The sequence below is a fragment of the Embiotoca jacksoni genome, unplaced genomic scaffold (genome assembly GCF_022577435.1).
Source record: "Embiotoca jacksoni isolate LCO1_2020_lvr unplaced genomic scaffold, fEmbJac1.0.p SCAF_29, whole genome shotgun sequence".
In the NCBI taxonomy this organism is placed as follows: domain Eukaryota; kingdom Metazoa; phylum Chordata; class Actinopteri; family Embiotocidae; genus Embiotoca; species Embiotoca jacksoni.
The window spans coordinates 3,283,056-3,310,000 of NW_027185380.1; the positions used below are offsets into that span (position 1 = coordinate 3,283,056).

The 26,945-nt window shown below is 45.2% G+C and overlaps 2 protein-coding genes across 5 annotated transcripts in view; one reads left to right on the forward strand and one right to left on the reverse strand.

The window, feature by feature from the left end:
* The window catches only part of slc16a10 (solute carrier family 16 member 10), a 162,989-nt gene that overhangs the window by 63,102 nt on the left and 72,942 nt on the right, over positions 1-26,945 (forward strand). The gene's annotated exons all lie outside the window — the stretch shown is intronic.
* Positions 1-26,945, reverse strand: part of rev3l (REV3 like, DNA directed polymerase zeta catalytic subunit) — a 66,529-nt gene that overhangs the window by 12,197 nt on the left and 27,387 nt on the right. For 2 of the 4 annotated variants that reach the window (XM_069161833.1, XM_069161832.1), the window contains exons 2-16: positions 26,619-26,808; positions 26,432-26,506; positions 24,142-24,302; positions 20,789-20,927; positions 20,453-20,547; positions 18,681-18,785; positions 16,721-16,805; positions 12,898-13,040; positions 11,179-11,307; positions 8,988-9,225; positions 8,138-8,280; positions 2,541-6,375; positions 1,015-1,925; positions 827-912; positions 487-612 (exon numbers count right to left, since the gene is read on the reverse strand). In XM_069161833.1, the coding sequence (XP_069017934.1) occupies positions 487-612; positions 827-912; positions 1,015-1,925; positions 2,541-6,375; positions 8,138-8,280; positions 8,988-9,225; positions 11,179-11,307; positions 12,898-13,040; positions 16,721-16,805; positions 18,681-18,785; positions 20,453-20,547; positions 20,789-20,927; positions 24,142-24,302; positions 26,432-26,506; positions 26,619-26,808 (6,461 nt within the window). Of the gene's footprint in view, positions 1-486; positions 613-826; positions 913-1,014; positions 1,926-2,540; positions 6,376-8,137; positions 8,281-8,987; positions 9,226-11,178; positions 11,308-12,897; positions 13,041-16,720; positions 16,806-18,680; positions 18,786-20,452; positions 20,548-20,788; positions 20,931-24,141; positions 24,303-26,431; positions 26,507-26,618; positions 26,809-26,945 lie in introns of all 4 variants that reach the window. The other 2 variants (XM_069161831.1, XM_069161830.1) reach the window with 1 other exon arrangement.

A 26,945-nucleotide genomic window follows, 5' to 3' on the forward strand; every position in this document is an offset into this window, starting at 1 on the left:
ATTGGTGCAAATCATCTACACAGACCTGAGCACAGAATATATCTTCATATTTGCATAAACATGGCGCAGACTCTTCAGAGGAGCTGATCTCAAACAGATTTAACAGGAACGTTTGTCAGTTGGACATGACTAAGAGCCCCCCCCCTCCCCCAAGATGATTTTTGATCATCCGTGTCGTTACTCTAAAGGTGGTGTAGAGAAGGACATGGCACACAACGAGGCCGTGGACGCTGCAGCCGTGTGTCAACCATCAGGCTGCTGGCGCGTCTCCGACCTGCAAGTTTCACAAAAAGCTGCTCTTTGTCAAAGCGTCCTTTGCAGTAACATCAACACTAACTGGAGAAGTAATCGAGGTCGGACTACAAACAGGAAGCAGATGGCCTTCTTTGTTCAGGACCGGTGTTTACTTTCTTGTGCATGTTTGTTCACTCGCAGTTTATCTGTGTGAAAAGTCCTCCGCGGAGAAGCTGCGGGCTAGAAGCTCACCTCATGCAGAGCTTTGGCGTCCTGCAGGTTCTGCATGCTGACTCTGAAGCCGTACGAGTTGGCTATACTGGGTCCTTCAATCTGAGAGGTATCTTTCTTTGGCACATTCAAAGCAGCAAACTGGTTCTGGGGAGAAAAAAAAAAGAGACACGTTTGCAAATGAGGAAGACTGCACACGGACAGGAAACCTATTCAGGTTCAATTTAAATAACTCCACAGAGAGGGACCAACACGGCTACATGCACAGCTCTACACAGGGAATTTAAAGTGGGTTCCTTCACTAGAGTGTAAACTCTTTGATGTGTGGAGAGGTCTGAAATAAAATCCCAAGCAGCCTGACCTTCATCTGTGTGGTCAGTAACACTCTCCTGAGCGGGTCGGCCTGGCTTCTCCTCCTCTGCTGGAGTTTCTGAGAAGTCTGATCCTCTGCAGCACGAATTCAAACAGAAAGAGGAGTGAATGTTAAAAACAGCACGCAGAATTAGTTCGAAATGATGAAAGAAACTGGTCAGAATGAATATTCCCTACCGTCAGACATGGGTGTGCTGCACATCGGCTGCAGGTCTTCCTTGCTTCTCCGCCGCCTCCTTAAATACGGGGTGCTGTGAAGGAGGTGGGGACTCGTCCTGTCGTTGGCATGGAGAGGTGAAGGACTGTTGCTCCCTGCTGGTCTCTCCAGGGAATCAGAGAGGCCCGGTGACAGCGGTTCTGGGGAGGTTTCCCTTGGCTTGTTCAGGTGGTCCCGGTCGGAGGGGCTCGGCTGACAGGACTGCTGCCATGGAGCCAGCTCTGGGGACTCTGGACAGGTTTTATCATCATCATCTTCATCATCATGATCGCAATCTTTTTCCCTGTCCTCCTGCTCGGGACCAACACTGCCCTCCTCTGAGACCGGACTCGTCTCTGTTGACCCGCATCGCGGGCCGGTGTTGACCAGAGGAGAGATGATTAAGGACAGGTTCCTTTTCTTCCTCCTTTGAGCCCTGACGCTGGAAACGTTCCCACACAGCTCCACCTTCACTGCCGGGCAGCCGGAGGCAGCCGGATGCTCGGTTCCGTCTGGGTTCCCCTCCTCCACATTCAGCCCCGCCCTCCCCTTCTTCAGCAGCCACGTCTCTCTCCTCCCTTTTTGTAAACTCTCGTACTGTTTCCTGGCTTCCAGCCACAGCTGCACGCGCTCGCGGCTCGGCGGGTTTTTGCAGGGCAGGATGACGACCTTCTTGTCACTGGCTGAGGACGGGTCGGGCTCTGCTGGCTCTTTAGTCGTCTCTGAGGCCTCAGCCGGCTGGCAGGATGAGATACAAGCGGTCGTAGGGTGCGTCATGGCCGAGAAGGCCGTCTTCCAGAAATGGAGGCCCTCCAAAGACAGGTCTCCGCTGAACTCGGAGAGCTCCTTGGTCAATCTGGTACCCACCGTTAGCTTACGGCCACCAACCTCCCTGGAGAAACAACAGGGGATGTGATCAGTTTACCTGTTTACACTTTACTAAATCACAGCTCCAGAAATGGAAATGTTGTAATGAATAACCAGGCATATATTCATCATTTAATACCTGAAATAGCGCCAGACCAATATTAGAGACCTTCAGATTTTTTTTATGGTACAAATCTAATGTTAAAGGTTCCCTTTGGAGTTATTTGTAAAAAAAATACAAAAGTTCTATCTCCATTTATTTTCACTCACCAAAATGAACAACAATGTTAAATCTAATTTTTACTCACTGAATATCTTTATATTTCTGGTGATTAGCTACTATCTCCTTACTTGTTGGTGCATTGCTGTGTTTCTACACGTTATCACCACCACCTGTCAGTCAACCCTGCGGTCTGAAAGTGTAAAGCTCCACAGGTTACTTCACTACCAACACACTTATCTGATAAAACATGTCTGCCAAGCTGAAATCAGCCGATTTCATCCATCCTGACCAACTGAATTCCATTTCTGACATCGAAAGCTTTACTAACACCTTTTTACCTCTTCATAGAGTCCACAAAGATGTTATTCGTATGAAAGATAGAGTAAATGTAATTGTTATCGTTGCATATGGCCTTACACTGGTTTCCCCGGGGCGTCAGAGGGGTCGCTGCAGAAGGGCTCCTGGAAGGTGGCCTCGGACATCTCCAGGTCCAGCAGAGTGCTGAGGATCTCCTCCCGGCTCGGAGGGGACATGAGGGGCTTGAGAACGTGGGCTCCACCTCCCGCCCCCCGCTGCAGGTGGCCCGCCCTCACCTGTGACAGCGAGCTGATGGAGCGTGGAGAGCTGCTGGGTGTGGTGGAGGTCAGCCCGTCAATGCTCTCCGGAGGCTCGCCTGTAGGCGAACCCTCGTGGTCGACGAAGGACGCGGAGCTTAAAGGCAGCGGTAGGACAGGGTCGAAAACTGAAAAGAGGAGCTCTTTTCTCTCACAGTGAAAGTCCTGAAAGGGGCTGAGGGTGTGAGCTTTACCTAAAGAAAAGTCCCAGTCTCTGCTCTTCATTTTCTCAGAGTCAGGAAGTGCGAGGTTTGACTCAGGTTCCCCATTCTCCGGTCTGTCGAAGAAGTCCGGGCTGATCGGTCTCGCCTTGTGCCAGTCGCCCCTCTGAAGATCCTCCCCACAACCCAACAGGCGATCCAGTTTCTTCTCGAAGCCCAGCGACTGAGCAGATACGGCTTCCTGGCTGATATCACTCAGAAACTTCACTGGCAAATTCTTATCAGTCAGGACAAACTGACTGCCGCTGTATGGACTGGAAAACTCCGTCTGATCGATAGCATTGATATCGAAGGTGTAGTTGTGCGGGAGCTCTGGTGACAAGCTGTCCTCTATGAAGTTGCAGCTGTCCAGGCCGGGGTCTGACAGGAAGAGAGGGCACTCATCTGACATGTTGCCCTCCTGCTTCACTGACAACTTTGGTTGGGAGCTGCTGGTGTTAACTTTCCTATTTCTGGGCTTTTTATCCTTGGGAGTGGTCGACTTCGGGGCCCTGGGTTTCCGAGGAGTGGTGGACGGGGCTCTTCTAGATTTAGCAGGTTTAGTTGTGGGACTCAGTAGTGCTGCTGCCTGAGCTATGGCGGTGGAGTGGCTGTCTGTGCCAACCACTTGCATTGGAAGGGCCTGTCCCTGATGCCGCTTCTGGAGAAGCTGCTTCAGGACAGCCAAACCAGAGGGGGTCTCCGAGAGAGTGGGAATCTCTCCATTTTTAGGGCCTGAGTGTGGGGAGACGGCTGCTAACCGGGCCTCTTGTCTTCGTCCCGGTAAGGGTCGACCGGTCTCTGCAGGCGGAGAAGTCGTGCTCTCCTCCTGTGAAGCCTCGGCCTTTACAACAGCGGTCTGGCAACTTTGCTGCTTCATCTGAACTGGTGCTGAAAAGCTTTGGTTCACCTCCATGATGGACGTCTCAAAGTCCTCCACCTTTGGTTCTAGGAACTGGGCTACTGAGTTAGAGTATGATGTAGATGGAGTCTGGGAACTTCCCTGGCTGTTGCTATCTTTGCCCACTGGCTGTTGAAATGGAGGGACTTCTTGAGAGGAACCCTCAGAACGAGGTACCTCATTCTCTGGGAAAAGGAGCTGGGAGCTGTCTCTGCTTAAGTCATGGCTTTTAGGTTCCTCCGTTTTTTTTTTCCGAGACCGTCTCGGCCGCGTGGTGGTTATAGAACTGTTAACGGCACACTCAGCTTTCTTCCTCTGCCTCGGAGCAGCGCCACTTCTTTGTTTGGATTTCTCCTTTTTAGGCTCTTGCGCAAGAGGCTTGGGAGCAGACTTGCTTCCTTTCCTTTTAGTATCTGTGGACTTCTTAGGTTTGGCAATTTGATACTTATTCTGCGCTCTTTTGGTTGAAGACACGATGTGCGGCTTGTGAAAAGCAGAACTGAGACACGGGTCACGGAGGGGATTTATCAGCTGTTCTGAACTCCTGGTTTCCATAAGAGGGTCACTCGGAGACCAGCAGCGTGGAGGTGTTGAGTATGTAGGGCTTGGGGATCTATCAGAGAGGTAGCCCAACTCTACCATGACGTCTGTGTACTCAACGTCATGATCATCTGTTAGCTCACAGTAACACGGCCGGGGAAATGGTAGCGAGGGCAGAACCGGGCCTCTTTGACAGCCTTTAGTCCTTTTGACCCTGCCGACTTGTCTGAGCCGAGGTTTTGACGAGCTGTTGACAATTTTCTTATTTGTGGAGTTGACCTTTGCCTTTCTTTTAGGGTGTTTTTTGGTCTTTGGCTCAGTGATGGGAAACTTGACAGCAGTGGACTCTGGCACTTTGGGCCAGAACTCTCTGAGAGGAGCCAGTTTATTGTACTCCTCCAGCTTGTTTGGCGTTAACAACACCAACTGCTCCTCTGCATTCACTTTGGACATCTTCACCAGCATGTTTTTCTGTCCCTTGAACCTGTTGATAATAATGTACTTGATGATGATAGGAGGTTCCTTCTTGCGTCTTTTCTGGTATTTTAGTTCCTGCCCACTGGGGACAAAGCTGTCCTTGAGACGGTCTTTGACAGAGGCTGGATTTTTAGACCAAACACCGGAGTGTTCCCCGTCCTCGCCATCGTAGGTCATCTTCCGTTTGGCCCTCAGGGTGTATTTGCTACCTGGCAGTGCCGACTGTTTAGTACAGGTGACTTTGGCGGATAAATCTGGCACTGGGCTAAACGTCTCTTCTGCTACGTCTTTAGCTTCCTCAGAAAAAGATTCACCAGAGGTGGAGTTGGGGATGCTGGCCTCTGAAAGTGATTCTGGCTGCTCGTTTACAGACGTCTCCTCACTTTCTGACTCCTTTGTGATCGGCTCTTCCTCTGTGTTCGGCTCATCTTTGACCGGCTCGGTCTCTTCTATTGGCTGATACTCTGAACTTGGCATCTCTGCGTCCGCCGTCTCGGGATGAGCGGACATGCCTGAGGGGAAACCAGTGGGAACCTGGCCGTCAGGTGGACCGCTTTGAACCATCTTTAATTTGTTCTTATGTCCTGCCATTCCTAACCTCTTTCTATTGGCTTTAAGCTTCGCTCTTCGAGGTTGAGTCTGTTCCACGTTGCTGCAGGTATCAGTCAGCTTCTTGTTCCCAGCTTTCTTCCTACTGAGGCAGTTGGAGAGAATGACACTGGGGAAGAACTTGTAATGGGCCTCCTGCTGGGCCACAATAGTCCTCTCGGCCTTATTTTCCTGATAGTCCTCGTACCTGATTTTAAGCTCACCGACATCTCCCTCCTCACTGTCCCGGCGCATTTCTTCCTCCTGAGGATCCAGAAACTCGTCATCCTTCATGGCCGACGGAGCCGAGGTGATGTTCCTCAGAATCGGGCCTTTACCCTCCTTTGTGCTCAGTTCCAGTTCCGTCTTTGCGGAGCAGTTTCTCAGCTCTGAGTAACACAGAGAGAAGGTCCTGTGGTTCTGAAGAATAGACAGACAGTTGCTTTCTACATTCGTTATGCTGCTGTACTTCTTCCTGTTCATGGTGACGTTTCCATGACCAAACGGGAAACTTTCTAGATCCGTCTTATCCAAAGCTATAGAGGTTTTCTTGTCGTAGGTGTACAGGGGTCGTATGTCCTCTTTGTCCACGCAGATAGGCGACACCTCGGGGTGACTGGCTATCTTGCTGGGAATAGGGTGCTTGACTGGCTGGATGTAGGGAATTTCTTTATTAACCTTGAACCCTGTGGAACATTCACTGCTGCTGTCCTGGCTGCTTTTTAACTGTAAGTGCTTGTCCAGTGGTTGCTTCGAGTCCAACACATGAACCGGTCTGTGCTCAGGGTGCTTGCACTCCAGAAGGATCTTGGCTGAGGAAGGTGGCTCGAGGTGGACCGTCTCCCCGGGGAAGGGATTTCTTTTGCCCAGCATATTTTCTGTGGCTATGAGCGAAGACTGCGTCATGGAGCCGCTGTCTGTTAAAGAGGAATCTGTGGACACAAGAAATGAGAAGCAAAAGGCAGCTCAGTCGGAGTTCACAGCTGGGAGAAATCAATCGGTCAAACTTTATTTGTGTGGCAACATTCATACATGATAATGAAATTCAAAGACCTTCAGAGGAGTCCAGCAAGTTGGCCGTGAGGCAGCTCGAATATTAAAGTAAAATAGTAAAACCTTTGAACAAAAAAAACAATACAAACTATTTTTATAAATACTAAATAAATTATCAATAAAAGCAGGAGACCTGAAAATAAATACCTTAAGAGGAACTGGCTATGCAACTAATTGGAGTGCAAAACTTTAGTCATGACTATTCTCCCGGTTTATTCCCACTTCTGAACAACAGGTCGTTTCATATTCTTTTATCTCCGTCATCAGAAGCATCAGCAGGCAGTTTGTCCTGATTCACTGCTCTTCAAAGACAGCTCTGGTCCTACTAACCATGTAGCTGTAACATGATAAATTACAGCTCAATTAGATCGCTGTTGACAAATGGTGAATTTGCATGTAAATGTATACAGTTATATAGTAATGTATAGTTATCAGTGTATATTCGCAGCAGCTCTGTGTAATATTTTATTAATTTATTAGAAGTATATATACAACACGTGACTAAAGTGGCTTTTGGGTCTTCACACACTGCAGCACTAAATGCTTTTCTGTGGTCGTGGTGAATACAGTGTGGTATAGTGTGATAAAAGCAGTGGTGCAAACGGAAAAAAAAACATCCGTCACCCCAGCAGAAATCAACACTGATGAAACATGTAATGTCAGAACACGAGTACAAATAAAATGTATTTAAATGAGAAACAGATCTTCATAAGGTAATTCTGGTCTTATTTTGACAACAATAAGAACTGATGGGGATGAAATGATGTCATTTAAATAAAGAAATATACGGTTGGAGTTAATGTTCAGATGCATTCTTTTTTCAATTTATTTATTTTTAAGATTATTTTTTTTTTCCATTTGGACTTTACTGAACAGGAGCAGTCAAAGAGAGGCAGGAAATGAGCAGCTGATGACATGCAGATAAAGTCCAGCCCACATGATACGCACCTTAACCTCTCAGCACCCTCATCTTTTTATAACATAGTCTAAGAGGACATGCCTTCACCGCGATAACTAACCCTTCAATATCTTTGGATGTCAGCAGCTGTTGGAGGCAACATTTCACAATAATGATCAGGGATTTTTAAAACGCTGTACAGAAACTTAATGATGACGATGAAATTATTTTATTACGATTGTTGCATCTGTGTTTTGACGGGAATTAAATTTCTCGGATTAGACAAAATTCCACCTCATTCTTCCTCGTGTTCAATTATCTGTTTATCCAGTTTCTGAATAGATTTTTAAAAAGAAAAATCTCGTATTATCCACACACACACACACACACACACACACACACACACACACACACACACACACACACACTATACATTTTTAATGGAAGCTATTCATTTTCTAAAGGTAGATATGGACCTTCAGTATGAAACTCATCTCCTCTTAAAGACTAGAAAGTTATCTGATAATAAATCAGTGAGAGTCCAAGAGTCAACTCCCTCATCATGAAATAAGACCATACAGCCAAAGCCTGGTGTCTCCTCAACTTTTCCCTCTGCAGCAGCTGTCAGATCCGTATTGTGATATCCTTGATGGGACATGAATCAGCGAGGGATGTCAGACAGGCGTCAAAGCAAACTGACATTTCAGTGCTGTCTCAGGTCGCCCTGGCACAAGATGACTCACCGCTGCTCTCATCTGCCGCTCCGTCGAGCTGGGGGATGGACAGGTTGGCAAACAGAGAGTTATTCCCACTCCAATCCATGTCGTCGTCAGAGGACTCCTGCTGCTCGTCACTGAAGACGTCCTCTGCCTCCTTCGCACCGGGCCTGTGAGCAGGAGTGACAGAGACGCTGATTTTAAATGCACAGCTCACTGTGGACGACCTTCATCTGACTGCTATGTGTCCACTGACGGGAGTTTTACTTAAGATGCAATGATGGAACTTATTCTTACTTCTAATTTAACTTCATTTTTGTATTGTGTTATTCTTTTTTTAAATTAAGCCAGATTTTAACCCCAATTTTTAATCTTATCTGGCACTAGTACTTGTTTTCATTTTTGATATTGCTGCCAAAACAATTCCTGTGTTTCCATTCAGATACCAGAAAAATCCTTCAAAGCCGAGGTGCCCAAATGTTTTTGGCTTGTGAGCTACTTGGAAACTGTACCTCGCATTATGGTACGAACCCTCCACATCACAATTCTTTTACATTCAACCAAAAACTACTAACCTATATGTGGGCACAGGCTATGCAAGAACATAGGCAAAAATAAAGTTTAAAGTTTAAAAAAAAATTATAAATGCAAAATTAAATGCATTAAATTAATATTATTCATAAATTAAAACCAATCTGATCAGATAAAAAGTCAACACAATGCAGCCAACATTTACATTTAATGTGAGCTCTCAGTCTTGAAAATCTACAGTACAGTTGGTACCAAAGAAGGCTTTTAGGTTTAATATGTTAATTTGTTTTTACATCCAGCTGTTTGATGCTCCTGTAGAAAAGTGCAGAACAGAGACACAACTTGCCTCGATGAAGACGAGCCTTCAGGGTGCTCGGTGTCCCACCGCTGTGACATCATTGCACTGAGCTCCGCCTCCTCCTTGTCCAGCTCCGGCCCCTCCTCCTCCTCATCACTGTTGCAGTGGTAGCTCGCGGCACCAGGAAGGGAGCGGGACTGAGAACTCTGCCTGACAGGGGTTCTGCAGAACCCGTCCTCCTCCAGGCCTGCCAGCAGATCGATGATGGTGCGGTCGTGGCTGCCGTCTGCAGAAACAACAACAAAAATCATGAAATCAGTCAGCTGCAGGCAACAACTCCAAACACAACTCAAAAACCTCCAGATATAATCCCTCCAGCGTGTCCTCGGTCTTCCCAGAGGTCTCCTGCCAGTTGGGCGGGCCCGGAAAACCTCCAGAGGGAGGCGCCCAGGAGGATCCTGATCAGATGCTGAACCACCTCAGCTGACTCCTTTTGATGCGAAAGAGTAGCACCTCAACTCCAAGTTCCCTCCTGATGTCTGAGCTCCTTACCCGATCTCTAAGGCTGAGCCCAGCCACCTACGGAGGAAACTCATTTCGGCCGCTTGGAGCCGCGACCTCGTTCTTTCGGTCACGGCCCAGAGCTCGTGACCATTGGTTTTTGATTGATGTAAAGTGCACAGTGTTGTCATGGAGACAGTAGGGAGTTAGGTATTGACACGTTGCATTAACAATTAGCAGACAAAAAAAATGAAATCATCTGATTTACTTTTTGTAATAAGAAAACATCTATCTAAACAGGATCAACACCTTTTTATACGTGATCCTTAATTTCACAACAGACAGATTAGGAAGTCAATATAATGATGTGAATGACGTGGGTGTGTTCAGGCTCATGTGTTTCCGATACAAACACTCACATGCAGATTTTTACCAGGTTTTTTTTGTTTATAAGAATTCATTGAGGTAAATTGGAAGATTTGTAAGGAAAGAAAAACAATTAACTATTATTGATCAACTCCATGACCCTAAAATCTGTAATGCAGCATTTGGTCTTCCAACTGCTTTCAATTTACCTTAAGGAAGAGCTTTCCCGAACTGCTTCAGAGAGCCAGTTCATATTATTGTGTTTTATAAGTTGCAGCTGCTTTCCTTCAAATAAACATAAAGTAATAACGAATAAAAAGAACTTCATTCAAATTGTATTCTATCTTTAAAAAAACATAACTAGGATTAAATTAACAACAACAATCAAACATGAAAAAGCAACCATCAACTGGACAAGTAACATAGTTAGTTCATTTCTGAAGAGTAAAGCAGTAAATAAAACCTCTGCATGTTAAAAATGTTTAGGCACTACTGCTTTTTGTTAGAATTAAAAATAAAAAAAATTATAAAAAGTTTGAGCAGTAAATTTCAAAACTTCATGAACTGGTTAATTGACTAAGACTGTGAGACAACTGTCAGAAGGAACCGTCAGAGCTCTGACTCTTCAGATGGAGACCAACGATGCCTACGAAGCAGCGGAAGACTATGAAAAGATTTCAAAGCGCTTCTGGCTTGAAGTTCCCGCTGTCTAAAATGTCATTAAACAACGTGAGTTAAGGACAACAGACGGAGTCCTGGTGAGAAAGAAAAGAAGGAGCAGCGTTTGATGAAAAGAAGACGGCGCTGGAGCTGCCAGGGGCTCCAGAACCAGCGCATGGATGGGCAACAATGCATCCCACTGATTATCAACTCTTTTAGATGCAAATGTAAAACGTTGTGGAGGGACCTTTACAGTGGCCTTTACAGCAGCCCTTACAGTGGCCTTTAAAGTGGCCCATACAGCGGCTTTTACAGTGGCCTTTACAGTGGCCTTTACAGTGGCCCATACAGTGGCCCATACAGTGGCCCTTACAGTGGCCTTTACAGTGGCCCTTACAGTCCCCTGACGTGAGCACTGAAGACCTGAGAGGGTGTCCTACAGAGGCTGTGTGTGCAAGCAGCCTAAAAATACCTCAGAAACAACTAAGATGCCACAGAGAAGATTCAAACAGTGTCAGAGGGAAGAAAGAAAGAGAGGATGAAAGGAACTGGAACATGTGAAACCAGCAAACGGACAACAGAGAACATGTGTTAATAAAAGGAGAAAAGAAGCCTGTTTGTGATCTAAAACAGTCGGACATGTCCGTTTTAAGGGAATTAGAAAGTGAACAGACTGCAGCTGTGATCATGATTCAGCAGGCGGGTACCGTACCGATGAGGGCCGAGTGGCTGGACGTCTGGGAGGGAGGGAGGAAGGTCTGACTGGTCTCCAGGAGACTCAGGATGGCCTCCTCGTCCACGACCGCCTCCTCCGGGACTTTAGCGCTGCTCCTCACCGAGTCTGTGCACAGGAGCAGCAGGAGAGCGGTACCGTTAGCATGTCTGAAATTAACCACTAAAAGAAGAGGTTCACCATCACAGGTGAGTTCAGCAGCAGGTCAGTGTGTGTGTGTGTGTGTGTGTGTGTGTGTGTGTGTGGAGAGAGAGCCTGCAGATGAGGCTAATGCTAATCACCGCGTCACACTTTCTACCCCTAACTCACTTTCACCAACTACCTCAGAGGAGTGAGGGAAGATGGAGAAGTAGAAACAAGAGCACATCAATGGAAGCTCCAACTAATATTAAAAACAGGTATAATTAGTGTATAGAAAAGAAAATGGAAAGATACACAATAGAGGACACGTAATCATAAGCAGGATTCCAACAAGACTAATACAACTCAGTACGTTTTAACGAGCTGCATTAATGCTCCAAGATATCGTACCTCATCAACACCTGTTTAACTGACTTCTTAACACACAAGTGAGTGAAATCCAGCAGTTTTCAAAGACTATTATCTCTGAATTTAATAACTTCCTGAGGTCCTCAAAGTCTTGTGAAGTAAATCTGAAGTCTTGAAGAGAAGACCTACAGGAGGATGTTTGTTCTGAGGGACGGCAGCTGAAGCACCAACGCTCAGCTCGGATTACCACAGACAACCGTCTGACGTACAACAGCTCTGTCCCGGCTGGTGTGTTCAGTGTCGACATAACGGAGCTTTTTCACCGTGTTTGGGAGAATGATGAAGTGAAAAGCAGCTCTGGAGATGATATGAAACATCCAACATTGTTTGAACTGTTCCTATGTTGTTTCCGTAGATGTAGATAAAAGAAGTATTTCAGTCTCTTGGAAGAAGACCAGTAAACCAAAGTTCACTGATTTGATTCGTGAAGTCTACATTACTCCACCTTTGGAAACAATTCTTTACAATATCAAAGGTGAACAATCACTCTTTGAAAATATTTGGGATATGTATACAGTGCATTGAGAATATAGATTTAAGTCATGTGATGGATGGTCTCTGGTCTGCTGGCAGGTTGATATGGACAAAGGTCGGGCTGACTATTGGTGCTTTAAGAATGTATTTACACAATGAGATTTAAAAAAAAAAAAAAAAAAATTAAGGGGTTAAAATTAAATTATAGAACAGATAGAACAGCCTCGTACATCCAGAATATTAAATCACTTTATTGTAATTCAGCCTTTAAAACCAGGAAAATACAGCAATTATCGTATTATTATGATATTATTTAATTTAAGTCGATATCTAGTCTCATATCATATGATAAAATATTGATATGTCACCCAGCCCCAGATGCTTGTGCTTTCCTGTTCTCAGTAGAGCTGTTTTCAGGATGAAATCTGCCTCAGAAAAGCCACATCCTGTCATTATTGCTGTAAATGTACAAATCTGAGCATAATCACTTTTTAATGAGTTTTCAATCAGTGCAAATCAACTCTGCAGAAATACAAACTGTCCCGTCATCATCGCTCTACAGGAAGTAAAGCCAAACAGTTTGATGATGTACAGCGTGGTGTCGGTGGGTGAAGGTGTCATTTTGTCATCGTTACATATATCATGTGACACTGTGCCCTCCTGGTATTGGCTCACCTGGCTGTGAGTCCCTGTGCAGCTCCACAGCGTTAGCAGGAGTACAGGTCGGTCCGTCCGGCATCAGGGAGTCCGAGTGGAGCGTAAGTTCATCGGGGAAATCCTCGTTGTCGCCCCCCTCGCCCACCGACAAGTCCTGAGTCCTAAACACAGACAGACAGAAATCAGGATCATCTCTTAATTGCTAATGACACACTTCCCGTTATGCACCAACAAATAGTTCTTCCATGTCAGGACTCTTACTGTGTAGAGCAGTAACGTTAACAGAGCAGTGTTGTTTCAAAGACAGGAGACAGGAAATGACCTCATCATGTGAACACATCACCCTCCAAAATATCTGCAGCTTTAATTATTTTACCCAGAATTCAGCGTCTTTTTGTGTCCTCTGTTTAACACACTCAATAAACACACTGATTCTTCTGTCCAGCGGCAGCAGTGGAAAAGAAACACTTTGTGTTCAGGAACAGCTGCAGTACAACACCTAGAACACAAGTACAACATCTGGAACACAAGTACAACATCTGGAACACTATTAAAACATCTGGAACACTAGTACAACATCTGGAACACAAGTAAAACACCTGGAACACTAGTAAAACACCTGGAACACTAGTACAACATCTGGAACACAAGTACAACACCTGGAACACTAGTACAACATCCGGAACACAAGTACAACATCTGGAACACAAGTACAACATCTGGAACACTAGTAAAACACCTGGAACACTAGTATAACACCTGGAACACGAGTACAACACCTGGAACACAAGTACAACACCTGGAACACAAGTACAACACCTGGAACACTAGTACAACACCTGGAACACTAGTACAACACCTGGAACACTAGTACAACACCTGGAACACTAGTACAACACCTGGAACACTAGTACAACACCTGGAACACTAGTACAACACCTTTAACACAAGTACAACACTTGGAACACAAGTACAACACCTGGAACACTAGTACAACACCTGGAACACTAGTACAACACCTGGAACACTAGTACAACACCTAGAACACTAGTACAACACCTTTAACACAAGTACAACACTTGGAACACAAGTACAACACCTGCAACACACCATATTTCTGCAGGTTCTATCAGTTGGATTGAGGCCCAAAAGACGGATTAAGAAAGAATTGTTACAAGAAACTTTGATTCACTGATTAAAACAAATGTCACTCATGAGACATGAGCTGAAACAACCGCTGGAAGTTCAACAGCCACATCGAACGCATGAAGCTTCATCTCTTCATCTCTGTCTCTGCTGCATGTGGGAGGGATCAGGAGGAAATATGAGCATCAGGGTTTCCTGTTGGGCTGTTACCTAAATCAGCTTCTGGGATCTGAACTCATGCAGTCATGTTTTATTAGCATCTCTTTACTGAGGGTCTCAATCAGGGGAAGTGCTCTGTTTACTGTGTGTGTGTGTGTGTGTGTGTGTGTGTGTCTACCAGTTGGAGAGAGGAATATGAATGGAAAACGGGCAGGCAGCCAACGGTGCTCTGTAAACCTCCAGATCACTCACAGCTACAAGCCGCCTATCAGGCTCCCTTTACCCACACTGCCCTGCTGCATCGCCTAGCAACCCACCACTTAGTGACTCTGAAATATTGAAATGTGGATCAGGAACGCTGCTGCTCGTAAGTGGAACAAATTTCACAGGATTGGTCATAAAAAAAGAAGAAAAAAAAAAAAAAAAAAAAAAAAAAAGAGAATTCCATTTCAGGTGCTGCTGAACGAATCCGAACCGTGTCTGCAGGCGAGCTTTTCAGATCTGACGGAGCCGGAAGATTAGAGCCTCACGCCCAACAGGTTGCAGGTTTAAATCCCACATTGAGCCGGGGCGGATGGATACAAAATACCTTTTGAGATACAGCGTGCATGGTCAACTTCTGCAGGATGAATTCAGGTTTTAAAACCCATTCTGATGAAACAGGCTGAAAACACTGGTTGGTTGGTTGGTTGGTTGGTTGGTTGTGTGTGTGTGTGTGTGTGTGTGGACGGACAGGTGAAGCTGTGTGACACCATGTCTGAGGAACAACGTGAACACTCCTGTGGAATCAGGCCAGATCGAAGTGCGACGCGGAGAGTCAGCGGCTCCACTTCAGCAGAACGCTCATGAATGATGAATGATGAAAACTTGGGTGTAAATATATGAAATCAGTTTTTCAGAAGCTGTCAGAGGTTATCGTGACAGGACTGTGATTATAACTGGAGCCTCGTTGTCAGTCAGAAAGTTTGTTCTGGAGGCCGCGTGAGGAAAGGCCTCCAGAGAGGCCATGTGCACGTGCCTGTCTGGCTCTCTTAATTAGTCTGCTGGCTAATGACTTTAGAGGCGACGAGGGAGCCCGGCAGGCGTCGGGAGATTGCTGCGACGATTAACACATACCGCCAACAAGCCACACCCCCCTCGCCTCCTTTACCTGCTCTGCTTTGCTAAGAAGAATTTGAATGATGACGCTGGGGAGGACAAACAGAAAGAAGAGCCCCAGAAATCTTCTTCACCAACATCGCTCCTGTTTAGAGATGTTTGAAGTTGCACATGTTGTAATGTCCGATTGAGTGAAGAGCTGGAGTGGTTATAACATTTCAACATTTCAGTTGCGGCAACTCGTTAACTAAAAAAATACAAGTATGTGCATTAATCTTAAGTATCATAGTTGTGTAAACGCATATTTTATTTTTACAAGTAAAAACTACACCTGGACCTGTTGTCTCGAGGCAACATTGTGCAGTTACACCACTTGTTCAGCCTCCATTCTCAATCATGGAGATGTATTATGAACCCCAAACAGGGCTGCAAGCAAGCGGCAGCCAGCAGTGATGTCATCAACCAGCAGTGATGTCATTGTTGGTTTGTGAACGTTATGAATCCTCCAGTTCAGATTCTGTCCATCACCATCTTGTTAATTCGGAGCGGTTTGGAGCAGGAAGTGAGACAGTGAGACAGAGAGGCTGAGAGACTGAGAGACGAGAGACTGAGAGACAGAGCAACAGAGAGACAGAGACAGAGCAACAGAGAGACGAGAGACAGTGAGAGAGAGAGAGAGAGACAGCGAGACAGAGACAGTGAGACAGAGAGACAGTGAGAGAGAGAGACAGTGAGACAGTGAGACAGAGACAGTGAGACTGTGAGACAGAGACAGAGACAGAGAGACAGAGAGACAGCAGCAGCAGTAGCAGTGAATAATAGAGCGAGGGAATGCCAGCAGACAGGAAGTGACAGACTGAGTGAGAGTGTTAACAGAGCGTCTGACCAAGGCAGCAGCCAATGGGAGAGCAGCCAGCGAGCTGTGTGTCCATGCTCCATCACTCAAGCCCCCCCTCCCCCTCCACCACCACTCTTCCTGTTTGATATGAGAGGTTGGTGAATGGAAGCCATCTGGATCTGATGCAGCAGCACGAACGCCCGCCGAGCAAACTACTTTTATTTATAACAGGAAATACTTTCTGGCTGTACACCCCCCCCTTTCCCCCCTCCATACATCTGCTCTGACTTCACTTTTCCATCCTTCTTTTTCCTGTGTGCCGCCCCCCCCTCCGCCCCCCCAACAACCAACAGGGAAACTGAGGACAAGCAGAAGCTTCGTTACAGCTGAACATGAAGAACTAAAGATGGGAGGAGCCTGCGATGGATGCGGTCTGTGACTTATTTTCAGACATTGTCTCTTCTATGAATCCCAGCACTGGACTCCCTCAGGGGATTGGCGACAACTGTCCAACACGTGACTTTAAGGAATCATTTAGCCTGAAACGTATGCTGAGCCCGTCGCCCCGACGACCAATCAAAGTAAGGATGAGGAACTTACACGTCGAACTCGTTCTCCATGAGAATCTCCTTGAATCGCTTCATGAAGATCTTCTCGCTGTCCGTTGACGTGACAAAACCACGATCTGGAACACATCAGAAAAAAAAAAATCACTTCAATATTTCATCTTTCATTCCTGGAAAAAAAGAAAGTCTGCTCCCGGATCCCAGAGTTGTTCCAGATATGGAATTCTTAGCTATTACGAACCAAATGTTTTAATTGTAGCTGTTAGGTATGCTGGGTAATTTAGCTGTCAGTCAACCAATAGCAGTTAATCCCAATAATTAAATGTGACTGATTCTGCGTACCAACAACAGGACGGGAGTTTGATCTGTGTAAAACCTGGACATCATTTCTTCTGCGTGCACAGGACAGCACCACAGCAGATTAGCCTGTAATGATTTATCACTCAGTTTCCATGACAACCCCCTGTGTGTATATGGCCAGATTAAAGTTCTTGTTTGTGGTATCACCGCTTGCATGGACAGCTCTGGGAAGGACGAGTGTCCAACCTGAGGAGGGGATGGAAAACTCAAAGGTTGTCGTCCGCTAGAAGACGACTCAGCAGAAAAACTTAGACAGATGCCACAGAACACGATGGAGTTATACAGGAGGCACTGTCACGCCTCAAAACACCGTCACACCTCAAAACACCGTCATACCTCAGACACCGTAATACCCCAAAACACTGTCATACCTCAAAACACTACCATACCTGAAAACACCGTCATACCTCAAAACACTACCATACCTCAAAACACTGTCATACCCCAAAACACCGTCATACCTCAAAACACCGTCATACCTCTATCATAGAAAGCAGAAAGGCTCACTTTAGTTTTGAACACTTTGACTGTAGGATTTTTATCTTTATTCTTTTATAATTCTAGATCTTTGTCTGAAAACAAATAACCCAACACGCGCTGGTTATAAATCTAATTAGTTTGGTACACTAAAAAAAAAAAAAAAAAAAAAAAAAAAAAAAAAATCATGAAAGTGCATTCAAACGCGTTTTCTTTTGTCTCTTTCCCCATCTGATGTCTTTTTTGAAGTTTTGCCATTTCATTCACTTGGTGAATACGATGTTAGTATTGACAGAGACAGATGAGTCAGTGATTTTCTATAGTTTTCCTATTATGAACTAATACCATGAAAAGAATCCTTCCTCTGCCTTCCGAGTTGTCAGATTTAACATCTGAATGATGTTGTTTGGGAGAAGTTGAGAGTGAATCACATATTGAATCAGATGGTGGAGCAGGTTGTCCACTAAACACAGTGTTGGAGGTTCAATCCCTGGTCCCTCCTGTCCACCTGCCAAAGTGTCCTCGGGCAAGACGCTGACCCCAGAGTTAATCCGGATGTCAGGTGAGCACCCTGCATGGCTGCTCCGCTGCCACTAGTGTGAGAAGGTGTTAATGGTAGATGAGTGCTGACAATTTACCAAATGAGTTTTGTCCTTATGATGATGAATTAAGAAACTTTCAGGTGCACTGATGATGACCGAATGTAATGGTTGTTTTTTTTTCTTTTTGAAGTTTTCAGGATGGATCACATGTTTGGAATCACTTGATATTTCCATTGTTCCTCTGGCTCTGTTTTTTGTTAGTGCATATTGTTTATGTATGAAACAACAATATGAATCAAATCAAATCACAACAATGAATGTCTCCTAGTGACCAGTATTGTGGGCGTTTCTAATGGCTGATAGATTTGTACTTGTCTGTTGACAATGAGCTGCATTATTGACCAAAGACTATTAAAAGCAACATGTTCCTTCACGAGCATCAGCGCACACATGTTTCTTTTTAAGAAACCTTTACAATCTAATGAACATTTCTGCCAGCACACATAAACAATAAGCAACACAATGAGCACAAAGTACAATGGAGATCTTGAGCCAATACGCTGTGAGCAGAGATAAAAACGGAGACATTCAGAGTATCCCTGGGATCGTCCTCACCTTGTGACTCCGGCGTTTCGATCTGGGAGATCTGGTTCTTCTCTCTCCTCCTCTGCTTCTCGTCCTCCCAGATGGCCTGCAGGCCCGGGTTCCTGCCGATCTGATCTGGACACACAGAACCACGGTGTCAGCTCCCAGTACCATCGCACGCTTACCGTCTGGTAATGAGTTTTAACCAACAACAAAGAGTTTATGTGGAGCAGGACTGAACAGTCAAACCTTAAATACTGCAGTTCTATTTTTTTTTAAAGTGCGGTTTTAGCAGCAGATGGAAAAGTATGAGTCAGAGAACAGGCTCTGGCTGCAGAGACCGATTCTTGGTGTGGTTTATGCTTCTGAGTCCAGTCGGTTCGAAATCAGAAGCACTTCTGGCAGACTTGCAGCCCCAGTGTAAGTACTGTCTTTAACACAACATTCAGCACTGCTGAGGAGGCCAGAGACCCGCATGTGGACGGAACCGCCCTCTCAGAGCTCCACCGACGAATCCTGCACACGTGAACCTAGAACCTGGAGAAATGTTTGACTGTATGACCGAGAGATCATGTATGTGAGCAGATAACTGCAGCGTCAGTCTGACACAGACACTCAGTCTGTGACTGAAGGAACTAAAACCAATACTGATAAATGTCTTGTGTCTATTTGTGTGTTCAAAAGACTTTAGTTTGACACTTCGTGTGGAGAATGCGGCAAGTAACGAACGCTTTGGCAGGAGATATGCAGAAAGACGGGCGTACTTTACTTTTTGAAATGAATTCTTCGTTAAGCCGACAGACTGGATATGAAAGTGTTTGTAGCTTCAGGTCTGTAAAATGGTTCCGATGCAGAAGTGTCTTCAGCTGCAATACCAGCGAGTGCCACTAGAGGTCGGCTCCAAAAAGCCTCCGGCTCCATAGACTCCCATTCAACTTCTCTCATCAAATACAAAGTGAATAAAATGTGTCTATCAGTTATCTCGGTGTTGTTAGCTAAAGTCACGCCTTCTTATTAGTTTTCTGGAGGTCCATCTGAAAATAATCCCTCATTCATTAGAAAAGAAGATTCAAAAAGACCTGTTTTTGGGGGCGTGTCTGTTTGATTGACAGGCCTGTGGTGCAGTCAGGTTACAGCTATCGGTGGGCGGGACGTAGTATTGTCAGGTTTCCAATCAGATCGGTCAGATCCACCGCTGGCTCCTCCCCCAGCTCGTCCAAATATGGTCACTTCCTGCCCCAAACCGCTCCGAACTACCAAGATGGTGACGGACAGAATCTGAACTGGAGGCTTCATAACGTTCACAAACCAACGGGTGACGTCACTGCTGGTTCCCGCTTGGTTAAGCTTTTATCAACATGTCATGACTTCACCTTTCTCTGCTGATTTAAGTGTTGAGCTCCTTCTTCCTTCCTTTCACACTCTAAATAGAGAAAAGCCATTTTTATGGCATTAAAGAAAAATCTACAGGAGGAATGAAAACTGCACAGAATCAACAGTCTGCTCTCGGGTTCATGAAGTCGTCAGACACCATCTGCTTTATGGGCCTTGCTCAATTTCATCCCTCCTCATCTCTGATGATCTCTTCTTGTCTCTGACAGGAGGTCAAAGGTCAGCCCCCGGTGTTTATGTTGGGAGCTGCTGACGGATGTGATGTGTGGAGGCAGTTGGAGCAGTCGGAGCTTAACGTGCTGTATCTTTTCTTTCTCCGCCCTGTGGTACTCCTACATCAGCGCCAGTGTGACCTGTGCTAGAGGTTGTGAGGGTGCAGCAGGTGGAGGCGACGTCCTGAGTGAACTTACTTTCAATATCCAGCCGGTTGAGGACGTCGACAGCCACAGCGTCAACCTCCAGCTCGCAGGTGCTCTGCTTCGCCACCTCATCCAGAACTAAGGAGCTGCAGACAGCGAAATATTAAAACTGTTCATAGAATCACAAAATGTTTTTGGCTTTTCCATATTGAAAATAAAGATACACACAAAAAAAAGCTATGTCATCATGAGACTTGAAAAAATTCGAAAGCGCAAAAAAAACATTCCTTTTAACACGGGAAAAATAGAAACTAATGGAAAGAGGACTATCAGGTAAAAACTGGGGCTGCAGGACATTGGTTCAGATCCACAGCAGCAGGGTCTCACCAGGGGAGCGCGTTCTCCTCCCAGCGGACAAACGGGCCCCCCAGCATGCTGTCGTTCAGCTTGGAGGTCCAGGGGCTCTTCAAGGGGCTGACGCTGGGACGAGTGCTGGAGGTTGGCCTGTCTGGGTCTGCTGGAGCCTCTTCTGACAGAAGAGAAACAGAAACGTGGACTGATCACCGATGTTTACATGGAGCTACTCCATCGCATTTAATGAACATGAGATTTATCGTGGAACTCAATTTTAAAGTTTGCTTTCAGTCTTACAAACAGCATCTTAAATAACAACCGAAACTCCATTTACTGGATTTTCCCAGCATTCCCTGGTGTATGTATCATCATGTGACTGAAGCAGGAGGGAACAGTAATCCCTGTCTCTGGTGTCAGATGTGAATGTCCTCCTTGATCTTTCTGTAGTCGTCCACAGACTCCTGGCCAATGACCTTTGACCTCTGCCCATATATTTAAAGTGTACCATTAGAGATGTTAAGGCGGGGGTGTCCAACACATAGAGGTTCAAACAATAGCAGTGCTCACCAAACAGAGTGACTGATCAGGCCGCCAGGTACATGCGGCCATCCGTTGAAGCTTCTTTTATTTAGGGATTTATTTAACCTGTCAGAAAGATGTTAACGCAATTGACGGCTGTCAGACTATTCAACGCCACCATAAAATAACGTTGCACTGTTCATTTCATTTCATAGCACCTGACACTTTTCATTCATCCCAAGTTGTATTTATTTGTATTTTATTTGTTTTTGTTTGTGTGTATTTATTTATTCATTGCTCTTATTTTTTTTCTTTCTTTTCTAAAATAATTGTTTTTATCTATCTTATTTTATGTATACGTATTTGTAATTTTTTTTGTTATTGTGTGCACCTTTTTTGTGTTTCTATGCTGTGACGACTAAATTTCCCCCGTGGGATTAATAAAGTCTAAATTTAAATCTAACGGGTGGACAATTGCCCCTCCTTCTCTCCCCCCCTCACCCCACACTTTTAATTGAAAACAAATGCATACAGAAAAAAAAACATGCACATGCTGTTGAATTTATCTGTTGTGATCCAAAATGTGTGTTGAGTATTAATTTGTTGTTGTTCACAGAAAAGCAGCTGATTCAGCTGGTTTGGTTGGAGCTCAGCTGTGTGAATCAATGTTACTTAACATGAGTAGCTCTCAGACACTTTCATTTTGTCAAAGTAGCTCTCAGAGGGGAAAAAGGCTGTCTTAAGGTTTCTGGAAACAAGAATAGAGTTACATTAAGGTCACAAAAAGACGACTGATCACCTCCAAAGATTTTCAGATTTTTTTTTCCCCAAATGACTGCCTCCAAGAGGGAAATGTAACCTTTCTTCCAAATACATTTGGCTTGACCAGAGGTTCGTTTATACTTTGACTGAGTGACTGCATCTTGTCCAGTTCGACTTCGGTCACTCTGTTCTTCAGGTATTTTGACACTTTCCAACCTGAGTATTTAGGCAGTGAGCGTTCACGCTGAGTGTTGGACTTCAAAACACATTACGGGATCCATTCATCTTAAACTGGCCCGTTTTACCAGCTGAGCCTCTTCTATCATCCTTTCATCTCAGATTAAGAACCTGCTTTCAAGTCCGAGTTTGAGGGGAACAGAAAATGTAAACAGGTGTAACTATTATTGGGGCATTTGGGTTTCTTTGTTATACGGGCCATTGGAGCGGTGAGGAGGTGGATCAAACATGGGAAGCCTGCTTTTGTCGGAGAATAGTCAGGCGTGAGGATTTTTATAAAAGAACTTTATTAAACTTGAGTGTGGAATTTCCTGTCTTGAATCATTAATGGCCGGGCATGTGAAGGGCGGTCCTGCTGGAGGGGTGGGAGGTGGGTGGGGGAGGGGTGTGGGGTGGGAGGGGGACTGGACATGAGCAGAGGTAGAGGAAGAGATTAGGACGAAGCTGTGATCAAACAGAGGTGACACTCAGGGGTTTAGTCTCCATCAGGATGAAGAAGACGAGTTGGGTTTGTGAGTCAGGTTGACCCCCCCCGGTCTGATACTCCCACTGTGATAAGTCCAAACACCGTCGCCTCCTTTCAGGGGTCAGTACACATTTAAAACACATTAAACGCACACATATTAAAGACTAGCTCTCTGGTGATGGATGGTGACGCTGAGCAACATGAGAGCCAAACCTTAAACAGGCAAATTCAGAACAGTAGTTATTATTATTTAAAAAAAAAATCTGTTAGCCAATTACAAACAAGTCTTTAGAACCAAATTTAATTTTCACAGCTCACTGCTGCAGCAGCAAAACCAGTGAGATACAGTTTGTTGATATCTGCCTTTACTTTTGTAATTAAATCATTTACATGTGACACGATGTTAACTTTTTCCAGATGACGTCCTTCATTTAGTACACAAACACATAGTGCTCTTCCATGTCAGGACGCTGCACGGACAGGAAATGACCTCATCATGTGAACACATCACCCTCCAAAATATCTGCAGCTTTAATTATTTTACCCAAAATTCAGCGTGTTTTTTGTGTCCTCTGTTTAACACTCAATAAAACCACTGATTCTTCTGTCCAGCAGCAGCAGTGGAAAAGAAACACTTTGTGTTCAGGAACAGCTGCAGCTTCCTCACACGCTTTAATTTGAAAATCCTTTACGTCGGTGGCCCCACCCCTTCCTCTACGGAGCTACGTAGAGCCTGAGGTGAGATCAGGAATAATTTGATATGTTTTTTGATATATTTTGATATGACATGCATGGCAGCCTCTCCTGGCCTGAAGTGAGCAGTAAGAAACCTGCCAGCTGTCCAGCAGAGACCAGAACCAGCAGCGTGTTTACAATTTCATGGTGAAACGCTCAAAACGGCCACCATGCCACGGGCACACAGTTCAGCAGAACATTTGTTATTTTAATAAGGTTTCATCCCAAAGGTCTTAAGATTGCAAAGAGCACATATGAAGTCGGTCGGATGAATCCTGTAGGAGGAGTTTGTTCAAGTACAACATGTGGAAATCGCCAAACATGGCCACTAAATTCAAAATGGCCAACTTCCTATTAATTTTCAGTCAATGTGCACTTTTTTGTAGAAACATCAAGAATGCACCTTTTTTTTTTTTTTTTTTTACCACGACTGACGTGTGCCAAGTTTCATGAGTTTTTGAGTATGTGAAAGCCGCCAAAAGTGCAATCCTTTTTTTCAGAAGAAAAATAATAATTCCTGCATTTCAATAAGGCTTTCGCTCACTCCACTCAGTGCTCAGGCTCTAAAAATGATTTCCAGCTACAAGGATGAAGGAAAATGTTTTTTTTTTTTTTTTATTAAAACAAGTAATGATGAGTTGCTGTCCGTCTCCTCCGGGTCGCTCACCTTTGCCGCGGCTCCGGCGGAACTTGACAGCTCCCAGGTTGACCAGGTTCATGCCGTACAGGTTGTAGTCGATGAAGAGCTGCAGCAGGTAGGGGATGTGGCCCTCGTGGGGCTGGTAACTCTTGTTCATCACTGCTCCGCTCTGTAACAGCTCACACACTCTGCAGCAAACAAGCAAAAAAAAACAACATAATGACACACATCCTCAGCTCCACAGAAACAGGCCGTTTCTGGTGCAGATTACAGATGATTAGCGCCTCGGACGTCCACGGGCTCTGACTGCCCTGACTTTGGCTGCTTGCTCAAAGGACATGCTCCTATGATTAAAGTGATCAGTGGCTTTTTAAGCCTTGAAACAAAATTTTTGCACAGCATGAGTCTGAGATCCCCTAGCAGCACAACACGGGTAAAGTTAGGAAATGTTCATCTTCATGTCTTCTGACGTGACAACTAGCTGCACACAAACAATCATCCTCATTTTGATCATCGCAGTAATCAGCTTCTAAATTCTCTCTTCTGTTTTCTGTCGTCTTATTTTGGCGGGGCTTATGTTGTGTCTGGGGGTGGTTTTAATGTGTTGGTGAACTTCCTGCTCTGCTGTCACTGTGTGCATTATTAGAGTGTAATCTCACTAAATAAAATAAAAAATAAAAAAGAAGCTTTGTACATGTTTGTATTAGTTAACTAACAACTGCAAATCATCTTCGTCATCATCACTAACTGGAGCTTCTCTCTGATTGGAGGATTGTTTTTTGTCGTTCCAGTTGACGGTGGCGCTTCAATCTGTTTGATTGACTGTGAAGAAAATGTTAAAATGTTGCAGAGTAAAATCAGTTTCTGTTCCCGTTCATATGAATCAGAAAAGTTCTGTTTTACTGTCTTCAATATTTCCTGCTTGGTGAAAAATGTGTTGATATCAAAGTCTGAGCAGAGACATCAATATAATTTCAGACTTGGCAAAGATGTTGTTGTTTTTTCATAAAAACTTTCTGCTTATCGTGAGAAATAACATGAGAAGTTTTCTGTCCGTCACCACCTTTGCTAGTTCAGAGCGGTTTGGAGTAGGAAGTGACCATATTTGGATGAGGTGGGGGAGGAGCCAGCGGTGGATCTGACCGATCTAATTGGAAACCTGACAATACTACGTCCCGCCTACCGATAGCTGTAACCTGACTGCACCACAGGTCTGTCAATCAAACAGACACGCCCCCAAAAACAGGTCTTTTTGAATATTCTTTTCTAATGAATGAGGGATTATTTTCAGATGGACCTCCAGAAAACTAATAAGAAGGAGTGACTTTAGCTAACAACACCGAGATAACTGATGGACACCTTTTATTCACTTTGGATTTGATGAGAGAAGTTGAATGGGAGTCTATGGAGCTGGAGGCTTTTTGGAGCCGACCTCCAGTGGCACTCGGTGGTATTGCAGCTTGAGACACTTCTGCATCGGAACCATTTTACAGATCTGAAGCTACGAACACTTTTCTAAACAGTCTACGTCAGGAACACCTGCAGCACTGCAGAGGATATCAACAGGTCAAACCTGCAGCTCTGTGGCTCTTGTCTCTGATTCCAGCTTTAACTGTGATATTTTCTCTCATATCAAGTCGACTTTGACATGTAAAATGAGTCCCACATTACATCTGTAAATGGAACCGTTCAGTCTGTGTTGTGAGTCCACATCGCTGTTTTCCTTCTGTTCACACTTGTTGTACTTCCTGGATGAATAAAGATGAATGGGGAGCAGCTCTGTGAAAGTCCTGGAGTCATGTCTCCCATTTAAAGGTCAGAGCCCGTGCTGACGGATTGACTGACCAAAGAGTCAGACAGACAGACCTGCCACTCAGACGCTCCTCTGCTTTCTCCTCATCAACTCATCTTTTATTTTTCTCTCTCCCTAAACTTTTATCTTTGTTTTTTTTCACTTGCCCTAATTTCTTTGACCGCTTCAGTCTGATTTTAGTCTCATCTCCTGTCCACACACTCTCTCTCTCTCTCTCTGTCTTTCTCTCTCTCTCTCTCTCTCTCTCTCTCTCTCTGCCAAGCACCAGCTCCGTGGCTCCGCTCACATCATCGTCACCACCAGCGCTTGCATGTGATTGACAGTCTCCCCGTGTGCTTCCGTGCACATACGCGCACGAGCGCACACTCGGCCAATCGATGTGCACAACTGAATACGCAGCTATCGATTTCAGTTCGGGGAGCTGGCGGAGTCACACATCCAGAGACATCGAACAACAGATGATCCCTGTTCACATGAAACAGCATGGAGCGGCGGTAACCTTACCTCTTCACCATCTGAGGGTTGTACAGATAGATCTTCATAAAGTGCTTCTCCTTGTCGTGGTAACCGTAGAACGGCCTGCAGGACACGACCAACACATAAACCCGGATCAGCCATCACGTGGATTTCCCACATTAGTTTTTATGAATCTCAGCTCAGTTGTGTTGGTAAGAGCGGACGAGCCACTTACATGCCAGAGACAAGCACCGCCTTGAAGACGTGCTGGACGCTGGAGGCGGGGTTTCCCATGGCAACGTTGAGAGCCCTGTCGATGCTGAAGGCCACCTGCCGCAGGTGGCGCTCCGGCTGCAACCCGTGGCCATCGTACGGTATGTAGATGTACGGGAACACGCCATGGAGGTGGAGACATGTCTTCTGGCCTGTAACACAACATCAACAACAACAATTAAACGGCAGGCTTAGCAAATGTATAATATTTACCACCCAGGTTCATTGGTGTTTAAAACCTGACGATACTACGTCCCGCCCACCGATAGCTGTAACCTGACTGCACCAC